Here is a 21,568-nt window from a genome sequence, read left to right as displayed (position 1 = left end):
ACAATTTTCTTTACACAAAACATTATAAGTTTATTATGTTAATTAACTTGAGTTAATTAGGAGTAAAAAAAATATGAAGCTCGATGAAGAGAAAGAAAAAAAAATAGTCACTCACAGATGGCCAAGGGGTCGATATGCACATATCAATAACATTTCTCAACTCCAATCTCATCTGAGATGAATGTCTTCAATGACCTGGTGTTGGGCGAGGGTCAATAGAAAAAACACAGGTCGACTCGAAAGTGGAGAATCGGTGAGCCAGAATGAAGGTGAGAAAAGAGCTCCAGGTGGCTCTAAAGCCTACTAAACTGACTCCAGACTGCCTTATCAGTTTTTATCCAGGCCATAATCCTACTGCAGCTCGAGTGTTGTACAAATGCTATACTGCAGCAATGTATTTATACTCGTACCGCAACAAACCTCTAATTGTCCATGATTTTAACAAATTTTTTAATATAAATTTAAAAATATAAGTAACTTGTACTAAAACAATAAAAATGATCTTATAAATACAAAAATCAAAACACCAATTGGAAGTAAATAAAATTAAAGAAAAGAAAAAAAAATACACTTTTGGGCTTTAACAAATAGTAATTAAAATTCTCACCTAGTGTATAGATCACAGACCACTAAAAGTAAGACTGATATAAAAGAAATGAAATAATCTGAGATAACCAATCTGGTTCTAAATCTGATGAATTTTTTAAATAATCATAATAAAATATAAAAGAAAATTATAAGCCTACATATATATCCTGTATGGATGGACAAATGAAAATTAATTGCTTCTGAAGGTGTTAAAAAGTAGAGGGGACCTACATCTCCAGCTGTGATTTTGAGATAAGTAGTTTAAGAGACTTTAATATAATTTTTGTCTAATTTAGACTAGTTTTGAGAGTGAATTGTTACATTTCATTTGGTAGCCACATAATTGTTAGCTATGACAGAGTGGGTCCATTCGATTCACCAATGGATTACCAACTTATGATTAAGGAGCCAGTTAAACCGGCTACACCTCCTAAATGGTTTTGAAATTAATAAAATTCTATATACACCCAACAGATGACATACAATGCAATAAATATTTGGGTTACCCCACTTGGTTTCTCAATGTCTCCTGTACTATTATGTGTTGATCCTACTAACTGGATTTCCATCTAAATAAATTAATACTATATACTATTGAATATATGTATTTGTAATACTAATACAGTACAAATATTCCTTGAGGCACTGAAGAAATTCTAAAAATAGACAGAATACTAACAATTATTCCATTCTGAGAAAAATATTTGGACCTGCTTGAGAGGGCAATGTATGGAGAAGAAGGAAGGACACATAGCTATTGGCTTTGAACAGAGACAATGATGTCAAGTTTATAAGCTTGGGTAAACTCTTATGGGCGGGTCATTTGGCGAGGATGTGTGACGATGAAATCCCAAATAAGGTCCTATCTGAGCAACTACATGGAAAGAGAAGAGTAGGGAGGCCGAACATGAAATGGTCATACACTGTATCAACGGATGCCTGTGTCCTTCTGGGAACCTGAAACTGGAGAGATGCAGCATAAGACAGGACAGCCTGGTCGAAGCTACTGAAGGAGGCCCAGGCTCAGAAACGGGCTTTTATGCTAATTATGATGACTAACAATTATAGAGTTTAAAAAAATATTTGTATTTAAGAATCTGGTAATAATTTCTTACTAACATTGCTAGGAGTAGTAGCTTAAAAATTTTAAAAAAAGTCATATTTATTTTAGAGTTTATCGAAATGCATTAAATTTCATAAAACCTTATTTATGATTAAATAGCTTATAAATAATAATAATAATTATAAATAAATGAATAATAATATATAGATAAATAATCATACTGTATTGTTTTTAAACATAAAACTCTTTGGAATTAAGGAAGTAGTGGCCAAGAACCCTTTTTTTAAGAGAATAAATGAATCAAAAATTTTATTATTACATAATTTTAATACTTCAGAAAATATATTTAATCTTATTATACAGTGTATCTAATTACTACATCACACAAATAAAAACATTTCACATTTAAGAACTTCAGGTTCCTTTGTACAGTCTTGTATTATCTCACAATTTACTAATAACTTAATATAAAACAAAACATAATATTCTAATAAATATAGTAAAGACAAATTTACATCACAGGTGAAATTTGTTATTATTGAAATAAAAATAAGTTTTAATCCAATTACAGTAAGACCTGTTTTAAATAGATTATTTTTTCTTATTCATGGTTAATACTGGTTTTCAAAAAGAATGAGTGCTACTTAAAAGTTTAATACATGAAAAACTAAAGATCTCCAAGAAAAATAGTTGGGATAATAAATCTTAATAATTTTTTTTTAAAAACTTTTAAGTAGTAATTACCTTTTTATATATATACTCTATGTATTTTATGAGCAAAGAACAATATAAAATGACAAATTGTACTTTTAAACATGAATATGGCAGTCACAAAAACATTCACAGAAACCTAAAACAGGTAATGAATGAAAAAAATAAAACACAACAGCTTTGTTGTTCAGTTGATTTGAGTGAGTTCGATAAAACATTGACAAAAACTAATAATTTAGAAGCATTATTTGCATCATGATAATTTCACAATGCACATGTTACAACAATCTTTTTATTTCCATTAATTTAAGAAGAAGGGTAAAAGTCATGATGTCAAAATTGGTCCTTCAGATGTTGTCCTGTTTTTCTTTTCGTTTGAAAAGTGTTAAGTATTTGATTAGATTCTTCATAGCAGCCTAACAGTGGCTTTATTATGATATAAAAGTTACATTATTCCTTCTCTGGAATATCTCTCAGCATCCAGATACTGTAAAAAAGTTATATCAGTAAATAAGATATGCAAATTCAGAAATGTAAGAGTGCCATTAATGATTTTAAATATCTCAATTAATTTTTAAACCAGCAATAGCTACTTTGTGACCAATAATAATATAGAAATATATAATTTTTATGAGTTATAAGTAACTTTATTTATTATAAGTTTATAAATAAACTTTATGTTATTTTAAAGGATAATTAAGTTCCGTTATATTGTCTTAATTGAACACAAGACAGAAACTGTAAATTTAAAAATAAAATTGCAAAGATTACTAAAACAGGCTAATTTTTTATTATTAATTATTTTAAATGAACAATTCCATATATGATTAATTTGTTAATTTTACTTCCGACATTAATGGAAAAAATTATTTTTTATTCACTTTGTTTTTGTTCTAAAAATGAAAATTATAGATATAATTGAATTCTTAAACAAATTATTGAAGTTAACTTACCTACCAATTTCAATTTCTTCTTTAAGTTCCCCGTTGTTTGACAGTCATTTTTTTTTCAGCTAGATTCTTTAGTTTTTTCTGAAAGTAATGAAAAAAAATAATCATAATTGTTAGTTAGGATGATATCTTTGTTATTTCTGATGTCCTGATTGTCTTCATGGATGTTACCAATTAACAAAGCTAGATACAAAATTTTCTTTGAGGAGTGCAAAAAAAATAAATAAACAAATAAAAAGGAGTTCTATAAGGCTTTCTTCATATTTGACCTAAATTCCTAATATTTTGCAGTTATAACCAATTAAGAAAAAATTCTACTATTTTATGTAGAATCCGAACCAAGGTCAATGCTTTTTGCCAAGAAAATTGTCCCATCTAAAAGGGGACTTGAACCTGAATTAGAGTTTTAATTTTTTTTCCAGGTAAAATCCATTTTAAAAAATGCATCATGTACTTTTGTTCAGAATAAAAATTGTGAAGATCTTGATCTAAGTAAACTTACCTGCTTATATAAAAGTTAGTACCTTCCTTTACTTCTTCTGCTTATATATAAGTTAGTAAGACCTAGTATGTAAAAAGACTTAAGAAAATAAGGAAAATTGTTACCTCTCCCAAGCATTTCAGCTTCTTCGATAGTATCAGGCATTTTACAGTTTAAAGTTTCCGGAAAGTAAAGTGCAAGAGATGCTGCTACAAAAGAAGCTGCACCAAAGATTAAAACTGGATCTACGTATGCTGCCTGAAAATAATTATCTTACACTAAAATATTTAAACAAACTTTATGAATATAAATAAAAAAATACTAATTATACACCAATCTCTCAAACCAAACCAGATTGGGATAAATTTGCTTAATTTTAAGGATTTCATAATTTAAAAAAAAAATTGAGATCAATTATTTTGAAACAAACTACATAATAATTTGACTCTGTTTTTTGGGGCATTGAAAAAATAGTGTATTTGTTCTTTATATTAATTTTAATTATCCTTAAACCATTCATTTAATTTTTTTTTAAACTTTCATCCTAGCCACTGTTCTCTACCATGACAAAAGACTTATCTGAAAGTATATATATCCAATCAGATTTGAATCTCAATCCCAAACCTAAATTCTGACAAACAAAGCATATCCTTAGCCTAGTCACTATCTCAAAGAAGATGTCAATACTATATTGTAAGAAGGTAGGAGGGAGGAATTGTAAGAGATGGGCTAGGAGAATAAAGACTAGAATCGAAGGGAGGTAACCAGAAGAGCACTAGTCTTTCAACATTTCCACAAGACTGGAGGAAACGAGTCTCCAATCATTGTGAAGGAATAGGATATACAAGCCAAGAGCATCAGTTCCAGTAGAGTAACAAGCCTGAGAGGGCCTGGTTTTCTTGTGAATTTATAGGAGAGGAAGGTGGAATTGGAATTAGAATTAAGATTAAGGTGGAATTGGGATCAGGATTCAACTGGAATTTGGATTCAAATAACTACCCTAAAAATACTAAATTAACTATTTAGAAGCATACTGATTAGTTTTAAAGGGACTCGGGCCTCTGGTAAGTTGACATAATCTGATAAAAGCTCCATGCTTTTATTTCAATAATTTAAATGGAAAATTTAATTATTTTTATATTACAACTACTTATAAACTATTACAATACGATTGGAAAGTTTAAACACATCAGTACTAAAACAGCCTCAACCAAACATTATTCTTTAGAGACAATGTGGTCAGCAATGTATAAAAATTGTAGTTCTTGGGATATGAATTAAGTTTAATCAGTATTTAACCAAATAGGCTTACTTGTATACATTTTTTCTACCAAATTATTATTAAAAAAATTGTAATCTCAGATTTCCATTTAAATGTTACCAATAGAGGCATTTGTGGAGCTATCATTGATCCAAATCTTCCTAGTGTTGAGCAAAAGCCCATTAATGAATTTCTTATTGTTGTAGGAAACATTTCTGAAGCACATACATACAGCACTGTAAACGATATTGTAATTGCACACTTCCCTGCTAGGTACAGCAACAGTCTGATAGTTTGCATATCTGAAACAAAATGAAAATTACATGAATATTACATCTAAATTGGATAAATGTCTACTTTTAAAAAACAGCATGTGAATGCGATTAAATATTAATTAGCAAATAAAATTTCTTTCCTACCTGCGTCTATAAAATGAAACATTGTACATGATATCCCACTGATCACAAGAGACATAGAAAGAGATGTTTTTCGCCCAAATACATCAATAACCAACCAAGTTATAACATATGCTGGAATTTCAATGAAACTTACGAGAATAAAATTAAAGTACTTGTTTCCAGCTATTGCTACAGAGCTCAGTGAAAGGCCATAAAAAACAAAGGTATTTGTAATCCTTAAAAAGTGCAAGCAATTTCAAAGTTAATCATTTTACCAAAGTTATAAAGAACATAATCAATTAATGTTTAAAGATTTTTACCAACAATATGAACAGTTTAAAAATCGCAACAGCATTATCCTTGTTCGAAATAGTTGTTTGATTGGGTGAACTTTTGCTTCATTATTTAATTCTTCATTTGTTTCATCCATATTCTGTAAAAAAAAAAATAAATAAATTAGGAACTTTTATATTGTTTAATTATAAAGACTAAATTGTGATTTGGGAAAAAATAAATCATTGGACTGTTAGAGACTACAAATAAAGTTTTGCTTGTATATTTTTTCTTAATAGCATGTTCATTTTTTTTTTTTTAAATATACATAAAGTTTTAGATAAAGAGAACTTTCAAAGTGGGTTACTTTGCACTAGATGTTGGTCATTTTTGATCCACTTACAGGACTCAGAAAAGATTTTAATTTATACTTCAGCTTCTTTAGGGCATATGTAAAAGAGAAAGATGTTAATTTACGCTAGGTTGGTCTCTACATGTTTATTTAAAATTTGTAAAGTAGAACAAACTATGAATGGAAACTTCACACCAATTTCTAAAATTCATAATAAATAACTGGTACAATTTAAGGATGTTGAAGGAAAGGATTATGAAAAATATGTAAGGGTAAAATTAAAATTAAATATTTATTTTTGTTTGAAAAACACTGTTCTTTTCTTTTTTCAAACTTAATATATATTTTCTCTTAAAATAAAAATAGAATAAAATAAAAAAAATATATCAAAATAGAAATTTTTATTTAATATGAATCTGGACCAAAATAAATCAAAATTATGAATATATATATTTTTAATTGATTTTGATTTACTATCATATTAAAGGATGTTTAAAATTAAAAACAATCAGACAGTTAACAAAAAAATCAGGAGATTTAGGACCATAAATGAGGACAATTCAATTTTTTGTTATTTCAACTATGAAAGAGATTAATAATTGAAACTGATATTTGACAGAAAACCTACAATTATTTTTCAACTGAACCTTACAACCACCAATTGGAAGGTATACTTCTCCTCTTTACATTCAACTTTTTTTATATCTTTAACTACCATTGGTGTGGCACACAGTGTATCACAGCAATGTGCACCTAATTAAAGTGCTTTAATAATGAATTAAAAAATCAACCCAAAAATATAGTTTTAAAAAGAAACCACTATTAAAAAGAAGCAAATTATTGAAACAATGAAAAATTCATTACCATATTTTCAGTAGTACCCAATTCTTCTATTGCTTTCTTGATGTTTTCAGTCAATGGTTTTTTGTTTTTTTCTGAAAGTTTTTTTAAAGTTTCAAAAACTTCATCTTTCTTTTTATTTGTCATGAGCCATCGTAAAGATTCAGGGAGTAACCTAGAATAATCCCATTAAATCCATTAGATAGCAAGAAAAAAATATTTTTATTAATTTTTTACAAAAACAGCTTTTGATTTTAGGAAAATATCATTCTTTTACATTTCTTATACTATATTGTGTACAGTTCTAAGACGGAAAATCAAAACCTCTTCCCTCCTAGGTGAAGGAAAAGTGAGTAGTATGATCTCTGGATTTGAAATCAGAATGTGGATTATTCTACCTCTGCTGAACCACTGCTTTATTAATGGTTTTAGCTTTCACTTATTGAGGTATAGTGATGGTTCGGAATAATTTGGAACCCTCCTTCACAAATTTATTAGCCAGTTCATTTCCAGTTATTCCACAGTGCCCATGGATCCAGTGTACATGTAATGACACGTTGGTGACACGTTCCAACTCAGTGGCAAGCGATGTCAACTCTGTTTTCCACTCAGTCTTCAGGCTCAAAAGAACCTAAGTTGCATCTGTTAAATATAAAATTTTTGATTTCAAAGGCCTCTTGAACTCAATTAGAATTCCGGTTGCCTCCAGTAATGTCTCGTGCTGGGATCTATAGTTTGTTGATTTGAACCTTTCTTTAATGCATATCCATTCAGAAAATTCATGGGGATATAATAATAATAGGATTTTTGGTTTAACCGTCTGTGAAGATTTTGGTCTACAAGTTTTTCGAATAGACGGAGTTCATGAACTTGAGTGCTCGAGCTCTGATTTTGGGTTGATTTTTGTCACTTTTCTTTGCGATACCTAGAAATGATATGACTATGGAGGGTCTGCAAGGAAATGACCATGGGGAGTCGTCTATTTCAGGCCGAATTTTCTTCTAACTGAAGTTCAGCTATTATTGTCGAGTTTTGCAGAGGAGGCTTTACCATTTTATGCAATTTTGTTTACAAATTAGTGCTCAATAAAATCAATACCAATAAGATTTAAAATTTCTGTATCACATAGTTTCATAGTATTTCAAAACCTCTTAACAAATATGCTTATCTTTATTTTATTTTTTTGTGAAAATTCTGTTGAGCGCAAAAATTAAAAATGGTTGATTTTTAATTCTCTAGGTTCATTGGAATTGAAAGGAGTGATCTGGATGAAAGAAAATATTTTATATTCTTTCTATGTTCACTATTTGAATCCTCCATTGCTTTGACAAGTGGAATTAATAATTGGTAGTTCAAGACTCTGTTGTTTGTAAAAGTAATAAAACTTCTTTCAAGCCATACATTTTTTATTTAAAAAAGAGAAGAATGGTATTTTCATTTCCCAACCAAATTGAAGTGAAACAGCAGTTGATGTAACAAATCACTTGCCAGTTTGTATTATTATTTTTTCATTTTTGTTTTGTTTTTTATATAAGTCATTTCAATTATATAAAAAAAAAAATACCTTTTTTTATATAAGTCATTTCACATATACATAAAAAAAAAATTGTTTTTTGTTTTAATTTTTATATAAGTCATTATTTCACTTATATATATAAAAAAAAAAAAACTATAAGCTTCTGTTTGTTTCTTTAGGATCTGATGAAACATCTGATGTTTGTTTATATAAAATGTTCAAAATAATATTTATGGATGGCATTGGAAATTATGTTCTATGTAGGATTTTGTTCTCATGATAGATGTAATAATACCAAAAAAGGAAGAAAATTTCTTGTATTTTTAATTTATTTTAACTTCTGTAAAACATTTGTTTGTTATTAATTTGTAGAAAATTTTATAGTTACATATTAATTCATAATTAATGATTGATTTTTTCTTGAATGAAACTAAGCAACTTAAACTGGAAATATAAAAAAAAAAATCATTATCCAATATTTCACAACTAAATAGTAAAATAGTTTACAATGTTGATATTATTGGATAATAATTGGCCTACTCCTGTACTAGTAATAATTCTTCTGTCCCCATAGTCTGTTTTATTTTAATGTAAAATATATAATCATGAATATATCTCTACTAACATAAAATAAGGAGGCTTACATAGTAGGTGATAATTTTTTCCTGCTAAAATATTAAACTCAATAGATCATTTTTTATGAAACAAAATGATTATAGATATTCATATGATATAAAATTGCCGTTGTATCAAAATGTTCCATACCAATAATATGAAATAATCAGCAGACAAGGTAGGGATATAACCCTTAAATATATTCTCCAATCATCAATAAGCCAAACAACTATTCCCAAAATAACAACACCAATTGAGTAATAACTGCTCTGTATAACTCCCCCTAACGATCTGCCTTTGGGTCCTGTTATCTCGATTCCTGCAAAAATAATTTTAATAGAGTTTGGAAACAGATTACTTTGTTTATATCAATATCATTGTTAGTAAAATGACTATATTAACTGGCATACATTAATTTAGTAATATGCATAAAAGTATAAATAGGATCGGTTAAAATTTTGTGAAATAATTATCTTTTGGTTTTAATAGTTTTTAAAATATATACTATGTTTTATATCAAACAGGCAGTACTCAACTTCTAAATAATTTACTATTTATTAATTTTATAAAAAATTATGAATTCGTTTAGGTGACCAAAAAAACCTATAGCCCCCAATATTATCTCTAGAAGCTGATAAATTTCAAAAAGTCAATACAATTAATCACTCCAACTTATGGTAGTCAACAAAAAATACATTGAGGGCTAGGTATTGTTAATACATAATAATTAATGAAATTTTGATAAGAAACATTATCAACGGAAGAATTTTGAAGTCATTATTTATTAAAATATTTATGATAAATAGTCATAGTTAAATAATTTGTTTTATTTAATTATGTGCTGAAATAGACTTCTTTTCCTACTTGTGATTAAATTTTATTATATCTTTGGGACAATAGCAGAAGGTAGCATGACTAATTTTGCACCTGAAGATGTATTCAATTTCCAGAACCTTTGAAGAGTATTTTTTTAAAAAGAATTTAAGACTTAAAATCAAAGGGGCCAAACTTTTTGATAATTCAAAAGCATCTACTTGATAGAAAAAACATACAAGTGAAGTATACCAAAATTAATGTTTTGAATTCATAGCTGAGTTATAAGATATTACATCAATGTTTAATTACCATCATGGCATCAACTGTTTTGGGAGGTTTTATCTCTATCATTAATTTTTAAACAATGTTTTTTCCTCTTTGTTCATATTAAAATTTCCAACATATTTCATAAATCAATAAGTGTGAAATTGAGGACTGTCTGCCTATGAAAATTTTCCAAGAAGAACAAAATAAAAATTATTAAAATAAATTTGGGGGATGATGCACATCCAACTCCCGCGATAACATCCTATCCCATGTTTCTACCTCCAATACCTATACCTATTCCAATACCTATCCTCAATCCTATTCTATTCTCTTGCCCAACAATATTGTCTATATTGTTTTTCTACTTCTGGCCTTACTTATTGGCCAACATCCCTCAAAAAGCGTCCTGATACCCTTAACATATCTATCACCTCCCAGATTTCTCTCTCCCAAGTCAATGTTGAATCCCTGGATGACCTTTCATCAGACCATAGTCCAGTTCTGCTTTTTTTACATTCAAGTCTTGTACCTAAGTCCTCCACTCCCACATTGATTACAGAAAGAGTTGACTGGAACAACTTTAAATGTGATGTGGAAACCAAACTAGACTTAAACATTCGACTGAATACAAAACAAACGCTATTGAAAAACCCATGTCAGCAATGAGAACAAGTATAACTGACAACAATTCGACTAATAGAATTAATAACATTATATAAAATAACCTGCCACAGCATATTTGTACCTTATTGAGGGAAAAACGCAGGACAAGATCGAAGTGGCATAGGACCAGATATCTAACTGACAAAACGTACTGCACCAAATTGACTAACAAACTAAAAGTATAAATTAGAAAATACAAAATTCAAAATTTAATTAACTTTACTGAAAATCTTTATTGAACCTGAAAACCTCTCTAAAACCTTTACTCCACATCCTGATATCCTTAACCCAATTCACTTTGAATATATTGAAGCATAACTAAATATTCCACTCCAAATGACCCTCCCACCTAAAGCATTTCATCCTTCAGAGATATCTAGTATCATTCAAAGATTACCTACCCGCAAAGCCCCTGGATACGACCTAATGACGTCCCACATCCTAAAACTTCTTCCTCTGAAAGCCATCCTATTTCTCACCTATATATATAACGCTGTACTCCATTACACATATTTTCCTGACCCCTGGAAATTATCTATAGTTAAAATGATCCCCAAACCCCAAAAGCCACCAGAATACCTCTCATCCTATCACCCTATCTCTCTATTACCAATCATGGGCAAAAACCTCGAAAAACTCATTTTGAAACGTCTACACCCCATCCTACATTTCAATCATAAAATCCTTGATCACCAGTTTGGATTCCGAACATCTCACTCCAATGTCACCGTGTGGTGAACAATTTCTCGTCTTTTTGGAGCGAGGAATGTACGCGCGGGAGTCTTTTTCGATGTAGAACAGGCTTTTGATCAAGTCTGGCACCCAGGCCAGCTTTACAAACTCCGTAAATTCCTACCTCCGACATACTTTCTCATCGATAGATTATTCAAAGTAAACCAAAATGGTTCCTACTCATCCCTCTATTCTGAGTCTGCTGGTGTTCCTCAAGGTAGTATCCTCACTACATCCTCTGTACAGCTGACATCCCAACCAATCCTAACACTATTCTCACCACGTAAGCCGATGATACAAGTGTGCTCTCTGTTAATAATAACTATTACAGCACTTACTGAACAAACGGTCTAAACTTATTTAATTCATTAAATTACTTATTAAATTCATTACAAAAGACTGATCTACATGACTGTAATAAGGCTAATCTGGACAAAAAGAGTTGAGCTTTGTGGCTCCACTAAACCTTCGAATTTTTCTCGTATCCAATCCTTACAATCCAAAATCCTTCGTAAAATCCTCCTTACTTTGTCACAAATAAAATCATACATAAAGAACTTAATGTTCCCTATATAACCGATCTAGCCCGAACCAGATATCATTCCTTCCATTATAAACACTCTAACCACCCAAACCCACTAGTTCCTAACCTTGCATCCTCTTCCATTCCTGACAATCCTCTGAGGACCCTAAACAGAAGATGGCCACCAGACCTGCTAGTGTAAAAACATCATTATAGTGCTACCAATGGGTAATTCTCTACGCATCTGTTTCACTCTATTATAATTGAGATCAAATTTACTGAATGTATTATAATGTACAGTTGTAAATTTCAATAAATATATTTTTTAAAAAATCTTATTTGGTTCCTTCTATTTTTATTACAAAATAAATTAATCATGGAAAATGAATATTATAACATTCAACTAATGTTATAAATAACATCTTAAGATCAAATAAAATGAAAATGTTTCGTACCTAATATGAAAATGCCCACATAAGTTCCTGCTGATGCTAATGCATCCATAAATTCCAATATTATGAACTGGATGTAGTTCATGGAAAAGGATCTTAATGTAGCAATCACAGATGATACTACCACAGCCGTAACAACCACTCGTTTCCTGCCAAATCTTTATTGCAAAGAAAAATGTAAACTGTATTAAAACATAATTGGTTAATAAGATCAAATTGTAGAGTCTTCATATAAAAACTATTATTTTATTCTTACCTGTCAGATAAAATGCCTGCTAGTGGAAGTCCAATAAACGTACCAACATTGTTTATAGTCCCTACAAGAGTTCTTTTCCATTTGTTTTCTTCACACAATAAATTAAACTGTGATCCATAAATGGTCATTTAAATGTTTTATTATTTGGTATAAACTTATTTTCACATAAATATTCTTACAAATAATTTATACAATAATAAGGGAATGAAAAATGATAAAACTAATGAAGTTTTTTTAATAGTTCTATCTTATTAAATACTACACAATTAGTTAATAATTTTGGTAGTTTAATGTATTACTTAATTATATCCCATTTTAACATATAGCAAGTACTTATCAATAATCACCTCTTTGGTTATAGTATTTTCTTTGGTTTTGAAAATGAAACTATGACAATCTTCAATTTGGTTAGGATAAAAAAGGTTGCTTGTACAATTTTCATGGTAATCATTATTAATGGCTCGACGCCGTTTGCAACGATCAGTTAATATTCCATTATGATAAGGTAAAGCATCCAAAAGCCAAGGTTCTTCAAATGATGTCATATTTGTTTCACACTCTGGTATTTTACACCTGTAAAAAGGAAATACAATGATTTTCTCTTCTCAATATGAAATAAATATTTGAAATCATAAAAAAACATTTTACCTATATTCTATATCTCCAGTGGTGAAAACATAACTTAATGAAGCCATTGAAGAAAGAGCCAGTGGAAAAAAGAGAAGAGTGTATATGGTTATTTGGTAATTTCCAAATTCTCCAAGCTCTTTCAGAATATCATCAAGATCCATGATTCTGTAAATCAATAAAAACTCATCTAGAAATTTGGCGTTATTTATGTTTATGTTACTTATACAAATAATTTTGGTTGCAGCTTGAGAAGCCTTTTGATATAACTCACACATTGGAAAATTGATGCCCATTGGAGCCATATTACTTTAAACTGCATAATTTTATATATACATATATATAAGTTACAGCCTTAGTCAGCTGTTACTACGATGTCAGCTGACTGAGGAGATCAGCTGATCGCATGTGTATAAAGAGATGTACCGAACCCAATAAAGTTAGTATGTTACAGCAGCTCACACGTGTTACATCTTATTCCTTCTTCTCTTTTTTTACATTTGGCTTTCGCCGATACTTAACTGGTGCCGAAACCCGGGAACTTTAGATACCGGATTAACTTTCAGAATAAAAGAAACATTTTTTTTTCATTGTTCTATTTGAATTATGACCAGTAACGGATTAGTGAGAAGAGCAGTTCTGAACCTAGAAAATATGACCCAAAACAACCAACCCCAAGCTGCACTCAACCAAACTCAAGCTGCAGTCAACCAAGCAGCTGGCAACCCATCTCCGCAGGAGATTCAACCATTACCACAAGTCTCTTTAGCTCAATTTCATGCCACGACGCTAGAATGGATTAAGGTCCGTACGGTAACTGCCCAGGACCTGAGAAAGGCGGTATCGGACCTAGAAAAATTCACCGGAGAGACCGGAGAATTAAATCATTTTTTAAAAAGGGGCGATTGCCTGATGGGGCGAATAGAAGCGAAGATGTCGGAGGATCTACTAGACAGCGAGGATGCAAAAGCACTGAAAGCAGCGGTAGTCTGCCGTGTAAAAAGAACTATTCTTAAACAGATCCAGGCAGATGAAGAGACCTCCTGGAAGGTCATCAAAGAAAGATTAAAGAAGGCATTCGGAGGACGGTGGAAACCAGAGAGGAGGATATATTGAAGATGATCAGAGAAACCAAAAAACCGAGACAGTCTAATGGACAGTATGCCGCAGAACTCCTGGCACCCTATAACAGAATTCAAGACAAACTCAGCGAGATGATGGAGACAATCCAAGAACAGGGTCGAATGCAATTCCTATCCATGGTACTGAAGATTCAGTTGGCAAAAGAACTGGGGAAGAAAGAGGGAATGCCGAGTGACCGCTCGTTTGTGGAATGGGCAAGATCTCATTGATACAATCGCTAGAGAAGTGGAGCCCCAAATGGAAGTAGAGGAGCCAGGGTGGACTCGGATGGAATATCATCGGCCAAGAAATATGCCAAACTCTTGGAGAAGAAGAGAACAAAGAGATGGTAGAAGAGAGAGAAATGGTAACCACGGAAAATAGAAAGAGCCAAGTTAAACCCAGAAAGAATGGTCGGCGGGAGGACCGCAAGTGCCATGGATGTGGTAAAATTGGAGACCTGGTAGCACATTGTCCCCGCACCCGATGTTTTGAATGTGGGACAGAGGGACATATAGCTCGACAGTGTCCCTATATGTATCGGCGGAGGGAGCAAAATGTGCCTGAACCGGTGGAGGTCAATGCTCAGAGATTACGGAGAAGAGTAATCTCTCAAAGGACGAACAGATCCCTGAGTGAATCCACCGAGATGTCCGAGATCTTAGGAACAGAAACTGAAGCAAGAGACTATGAGTGAGAGGATAGTCAGCAAGGCAAGAGGAGGACTTGGAGACGAAAAGGAAAGGGAATAATTTAATAATTTATTAAAATATAACTGATTGTTATGAATTCTTCTTCCTTCTCCATTAATGTTCAATTTGGCTCTTCAGTTTGTACAGTATTCCACACACTGTCTTAGCCCATTGATTGGTCAGGTACCCACTTTAATGATATATTCGTCCCATTAATTTATATCCATAATAACCACCAATCTTTCTCTGCTTAAATCTGTCCAGTTACGCTCCTCCAAACCCTAATCTACTAGATCAGTCTTAATGCAATCCTTCCTCCTACGTTTCGGTCTATTCCTCGGACATGAACGTTGGTTCAATTATTATTAACATTTTAGGGATTCGTTTGTTACTAAATGTAGCACAACCTTACTCGAGCATCTTGTTCGCCGTAATGCAGTAACCTGAATTATATTTACCGCGTGCAGTTCCCTCAATTCAGGGTTGAGTAGCCTTCTCAATTATCCGTTTAACTCATCCTTTTTTGTTAAATTTTAAGTATTACTTTATTTTCAAAAACCTAAAGACCCTGTTCTTCCCTCAGTGGGCACGTTTCGCATTCGTAAAGAACAGTGGGAAGGATATTAGTTGTATAAATTCTGACGTTTAAGTTTTTGGAGTTTTGGCTAATTAATTTCGAAATTGAAAAATAACAAGCATTTCCCGCCTTAAACCTCGTTTTTATTTCCTCATTAATTTCGTTTTTCCTAGTTACCCTAGAACCTAAATACTTAAACCTCTCTACTTGTTTAAATGTATTTCCTCCTTTATCACCGAAAATGCTCCCGTTTCTACTTCTAATCATATATTTTGTTTCATCCGTATTTATTTCGAGACCTATTTCTTTACTAGAGTTTATATAGTATGTATTTAGTTTAATAGTTTCCTAATCCTCACTCAAAAATTCCAAATCTTCAGTATACAGCATATATATTTTACCAATTAAAGTTGAACCCCATTTCGGTAAGCATCACATCACATTTCTAATAACATAATCTAGCGTTTTATCCATAGTGCTAGTGTAATAGCTTGTATTAACTTTGGAATAGTATAACCCCTAACAATAAACTAAAATAACTTGCCTGCTATTCCAAAGTGAGTACTAGCTATGAGACTATTTAGGCCAGATTGGAGGGTAGGCCTTGGCCGCTAGTCCTCTACTTCCGTATTAAAGACCACTTATGGACCTAGCAGGAGAAGAATAATAAGTGGGACAGGAACTGCAATCAAGGGCGTTTATTTATAAACAAAATAGAACACTATTGTTCTTACAATTATAATTTGATAACCAAAAATTACTCTTTTAAAAACAGTAGAAAACAATCGTCAACATAACAATTTTTTTTTTACGTACCCTCCATTGAAAATAAGGAATACTTAGGTACAATGATTTCTGTTGAAGTGACTCGGACTGCATCAACATACAAATTTTTGTTACTGTTACATTTAAAGGAAATGAAAATGATAACTCATTTTACGTGTATAAAGTGTTTTATTTTTACAAAATGAGATCTTAAAATTAATAATTGGACTTTAACTCAACGTTAAACGATATTCTTAATTTATTTTTATCATTGTCGCAGTTGTTTATTTTCATGACTTCATTTTGGCATCAATAATTGCTGCAAAAATTACAAATTAAAGTTTTATTGGTAGATTATTTGTTCTAGTTTTGCTTAATAGTGTTTTTAGCAAAAATCTAAAAGATTTAGAATTTTACCTATTTTTAGAGATGATTTTTTTATTGACTTTCGGGACCTGAAAATTGCTCGTTATTCGAGAATCACAGATATTCAGATATTTATAGAGGAAATTTCAAGATTATAACCGTATTTTAAATGGTTTCAATTTCGTGTCGATGACCTTGGTGCAAGAAGGTTGCGGATGTTAGTAAAAAAAGATGTTCAAAACAATAACTAGGTATTTATAAATCAAACCAAATGTTTGTGGATTGTGATTCTGGTGGAAACGGCTATCAAAGCACATTCATCAAAACATTCGCGGTCACTGAGATAAGGGAAAATTGAAGTTACGTAAGATTCCTGCGAAAATAGATTTCGTTAGGTTGTAGCAAACATCATTGCCATTGAGAATTACAATATTATGAATTACAACATATCAGTGCTTCTATCTTGATAAGCAATGATGTACTATGCAATTAGAAGGTTTCATATTAACATATTTTATGAATGGATCTTAAATCACTTTTAATAGAAATTAAACCCACACAAATAGAAATGAAATATGGTACCTAAATACACATGCAATAATTCTGCAAATTAAAAAAAAATACAATAATTGTCTCAAAGATTTTCATTAAATATAATTTTTTCTTATGTTTTTTATTATAAGAACATCGTCACAAAATCGAAAGAAAATTCTTAACAATAATGTCTATAGGAATCTCAAAATCACAAAAAAATCTAGGACGATTTAAAGAAGATATATTAAATGTTTACTAAAATCTTTGGAATAATATTTAAATCATAAAACATTTTGAGTACAAATCATCAATATTAAAAAAAAAAAAAAGAAATAGATTATTCAAAAAGGCAATAGATTAAAAAAATTAAACTATAATCATCATTTTATATGTATAAATGATTGACTGTATTTTTCAAAATACAAAGGAGATGGTCGGGGAGAGGTCAAAAAGGAACAAAAAAAATTATTCACAACCATTTATTTGCCGACGTTTAGTCCCACTTTTTAAAAAATTGTCAGGGCTAAAAAAGATACAAAAACAACTAAAAATATTTTGACAATGTAAGATAGTAAGATACAAAAATTGTCACTTTTTAAAAAATTGTCAGGGCTAAAAAAGATACAAAAACAACTAAAAATATTTTGAGAATGTAAGATAGTAAGATACAAAAAAGTAAACTAAGGTACGGTTAGAAATTATGTAAATATAAGTAAAAAAAATTAAATAAAAATAAACAAAAAGAAGAAATAATAGTTACTGTATAAATAGTTATAGTATAAAATAGATAATAGTTGCAGTATAAAAAAGACAATAATTAGTGTAAATTTAAAAAAATGTAAACTATTAGATTTAAAATAAAAGGAGACGTAATAACACATAAAAATAGAAAAGTAGATATGAGAGGAATAAAAAAAAACATTTTTCAGTTTTCTGACTAAATTCCAACAAATCCCATCAAATCACCTTTACTCTTCGTCGTAATCCTGCCGACTGCTCTAAAGTATGTATTAATAATGTTGCCCTTATCCCTGTAGAACAGATCCGCTACCTTGAACTACATCTGGACAGACGACACCTGGATTCCTCACATAAGACTGAAAAGACAGGTAACTGCACGTCGATTTCGACTATTTACAGCACTTACTAGACAAGCTGTCTAAACATCCAATTCATTACCAAAGACTGATCTACGTGACACTAATAAAGCCTATCTGGACGGAGTTGAGCTTTGGGGCTCCACTAAACCTTCGAATTCCTCTCGTATCCAATCCTTGCAATCCAAAATCCTTCGTAAAATCCTAAATGCTCCCTACTTTGTCACAAATAAAATCATCCACAAAGACCTTAACGTCCTATATGTAACCGATCTAGCCCGAACCAGATATCATTCCTTCCATTATAAACTCCTTAACCTCCCAAACCCACTAGTGTCTAACATTGCTTCCTCTTTCATTCCTGACAATCCTCTGAGGCACCTAAAAAGAAGACCACCTATTGTAAAAATGTTTTTAGGGTGCTACCAACGGGCAGTTTCACTCCATGCCTGTATCATACCATTAAGATCTTACTTTAAATTTACTTGATGTAGTTTATGTACAGTTGTAAATTTCAATAAATAAATAATAAAAAAAAAAAGGTTTTCTGACTGAGAATATGAATTATGGATCTAAAAAATATATATATGTCCGTCAACGCTTTGTTTAGGAGACTTTCACGTTTAAGGGTTTTCATTGCAATATAAACAAAAATTAAAATGTATTTATTTCATCTACTTTATAATTGAAATGAAAACATCAACATTCATATTAAATCTTGTTCAATGTAACTACCTTAGCATTAAGACAGGTTCAATATCTTTCTTCCGCAGCAGCAGTAGCCGAACCGCATCGGATGTGTTACTGTTACACCCTCAAGATTTGACACCACGGGATTTTTTCATTTGGAATTACATTAAAAAAGGCTATGCAATGGTCAATTATATTAATATTTTAGGAAGAATCATTGAAACTTATCACTGAAGTTTTCATTTCAATTATAATGTAATTGGAATACAAATTAATTTATCTATTATAACCTAAATAATTTATAACTATGAAAATCTTTTAACGTGGACATCTAAACTAAGCGTTAACGGACGAACTGTAATACGTAATTTTTTTTTTATTGAGATCATCAATTCATACTTTCACAGTTAGGACACTAAACCCTGAGTCATCCTGTATGTGTTTGTAGTATAGATTTTTACATTTTTAATTATTTTCTAGTTTTCTAGTTTTGGCTCTCAGGCACGATGAAATTTGACAAACGAGCAGTCAAAAAGGTATGAATCCTAGTTTTGATTCTCTAAGTGTCAAAACTTTGATACTATATCAAAATACGATTGTGGTAAATTAGCGGGTAATGATTTCAGAAGTCAGGTTTATTCAAAGATTTCAAAGCGGGCATCGAGATCCGTAGAGAATGTCTAAAATCCTTGAGGTCTAAAAAAAAATTGACTGTCAAGATAATGAACGAATAAGGCATGAGCCCATCCCAAGGGCAAAGACATAAAAAATTAATATCAGGAGAATTCTCAAGAAGCTAAAAAAACACGAAAAATAACTTAAGAAATAACACTAACGTGGAGAGATGTTGAAGGGAGGAAACCACAGGAGAAAAGAAACCTACCAAGTATAGTGCACCAACCAGCCTGAGGATGAGCAAGGCTAGGCCGGAACATGCGGAAATATGTTTTTCATTATTTCTCCATTTTACTTTTCTTTATCACTTTCTACCTCAATACTCCTTTTCCCATGTTTCTTATTGCCCCCTCATCTTCCCAGTGATGAAGATTTTATTCATTTGGATATACGGTTATTATGAGAATCCTTGTAAAGTCTCGATGCCTTTTACACATGTAGACCTACAATCTAATATATGTATTATATATGGATACACTCAATGAAGAATGTGTCATTCATATGAACGGGAAAAGAGAGGTGTTTACGACAATTCATGTACAATACGCTGGGGTTTTCAATTTATTCATAGTTATTCAATACATTAACAACTTTAATAACATCACTTGTAAAACAAGAAAACTCAACATATTGCAAGAATATTTGAATGCAGAGACCTCTATAGAGACAAGGATTGATTAACATATATGTAAATACTGCCTTGTAAAATATTTGGTGTGAAAAAAATAATTTTGACCTTTTTGTTTATTGCACCCTTTGTTCAATCACTTACTTCAAGTAGATTTTTATTTTTCTTGCAGTTATGTATTGAAAATATAAGCCTTGTAAATTACTTGCTAACTTTAATAAATAGGTATTAATTTTAATCAGATTGTTTTCAAAAATCGATTTTCTATTTTTAAAAACAATAAAAAATGCACAAAATAAGGGGGATATTTCTTTAAATTCTTACTGCTTTCATTTTCTTATCACCGACCTTGAGATAGAATAGTTTCCATGGTTGTAGAACAAATTACTGTTTAGACTGTAAATTATCGTACTGTAAATGGTAATCGAAATGGGTCCATCGTACCATCGCACAGTGTTTCGATTGTACAAGCCAGGTGGACAAAAGTCATGTTCAAAATTCTAAAATTTGGTATTGGAATAATATAAACAACACTCCAAAACATTTCAACATAGTGTTTGTTTACGTTTGAAACAGTCCACCTATTGAGTAGTGAGGTCCAGAGGTATGAATCCGTGTCAACATTGAATAAATTAGTTGAATTCCAGACATCATTTCTAGCACACAAATCGAAGTGTTCATAGTTTTATATTAATTAATTGTTGGAGATGGATATTATTTATGCTGGTAAGTGCTGATTTTTTTCTATTAAAAAATTTTGACTGATAATCAAACAATATTAAAAATATTTTTTAAGATGAACGGATGATCTTTTCCTTGTTTCATAATTTTAAAGGAATCGTAATGACTTGTACCCATTTGTACCCGGGCTAATTTTGCTATATATAATAGCTGTACCTTCCCCATTTATAATAAGATGCGTTATAGCCAGCACACTTGAGTACAACATTTTTTTTTTTTATTCTAGAGTACTTTATTTCGAGGAGGGAATTTTTTGAAGAATGGTTGAAGCACCCAAAGGAAGATAGAAACTCTTTC

The 21,568-nt window shown here is 30.9% G+C and overlaps 1 protein-coding gene across 2 annotated transcripts in view; it reads right to left on the bottom strand.

Moving 5' to 3' along the window:
* Nucleotides 1–1,955: 1,955 nt before the first annotated feature.
* Nucleotides 1,956–21,568, bottom strand: part of LOC106688166 (organic cation transporter protein) — a 54,671-nt gene continuing 35,058 nt past the window's right edge. The window contains exons 2-13 of one of the 2 annotated variants that reach the window (XM_014432501.3): nt 13,406–13,552; nt 13,105–13,330; nt 12,758–12,864; nt 12,505–12,659; nt 9,199–9,367; nt 6,942–7,092; nt 5,773–5,885; nt 5,474–5,688; nt 5,175–5,356; nt 3,919–4,051; nt 3,320–3,393; nt 1,956–2,849 (exon numbers count right to left, since the gene is read on the bottom strand). In XM_014432501.3, the coding sequence (XP_014287987.1) occupies nt 3,371–3,393; nt 3,919–4,051; nt 5,175–5,356; nt 5,474–5,688; nt 5,773–5,885; nt 6,942–7,092; nt 9,199–9,367; nt 12,505–12,659; nt 12,758–12,864; nt 13,105–13,330; nt 13,406–13,548 (1,617 nt within the window). In that variant the 5' untranslated portion in view covers nt 13,549–13,552 and the 3' untranslated portion in view covers nt 1,956–2,849; nt 3,320–3,370. Of the gene's footprint in view, nt 2,850–3,315; nt 3,394–3,918; nt 4,052–5,174; nt 5,357–5,473; nt 5,689–5,772; nt 5,886–6,941; nt 7,093–9,198; nt 9,368–12,504; nt 12,660–12,757; nt 12,865–13,104; nt 13,331–13,405; nt 13,553–21,568 lie in introns of both variants that reach the window. The other variant, XM_024362714.2, reaches the window with a different exon arrangement.

The sequence above is a fragment of the Halyomorpha halys genome, unplaced genomic scaffold (genome assembly GCF_000696795.3).
Source record: "Halyomorpha halys isolate HHAL.00 unplaced genomic scaffold, Hhal_1.1 Scaffold1066.1, whole genome shotgun sequence".
NCBI lineage: Eukaryota > Metazoa > Arthropoda > Insecta > Hemiptera > Pentatomidae > Halyomorpha > Halyomorpha halys.
This window is presented reverse-complemented; position numbering and strand designations above follow the sequence as displayed.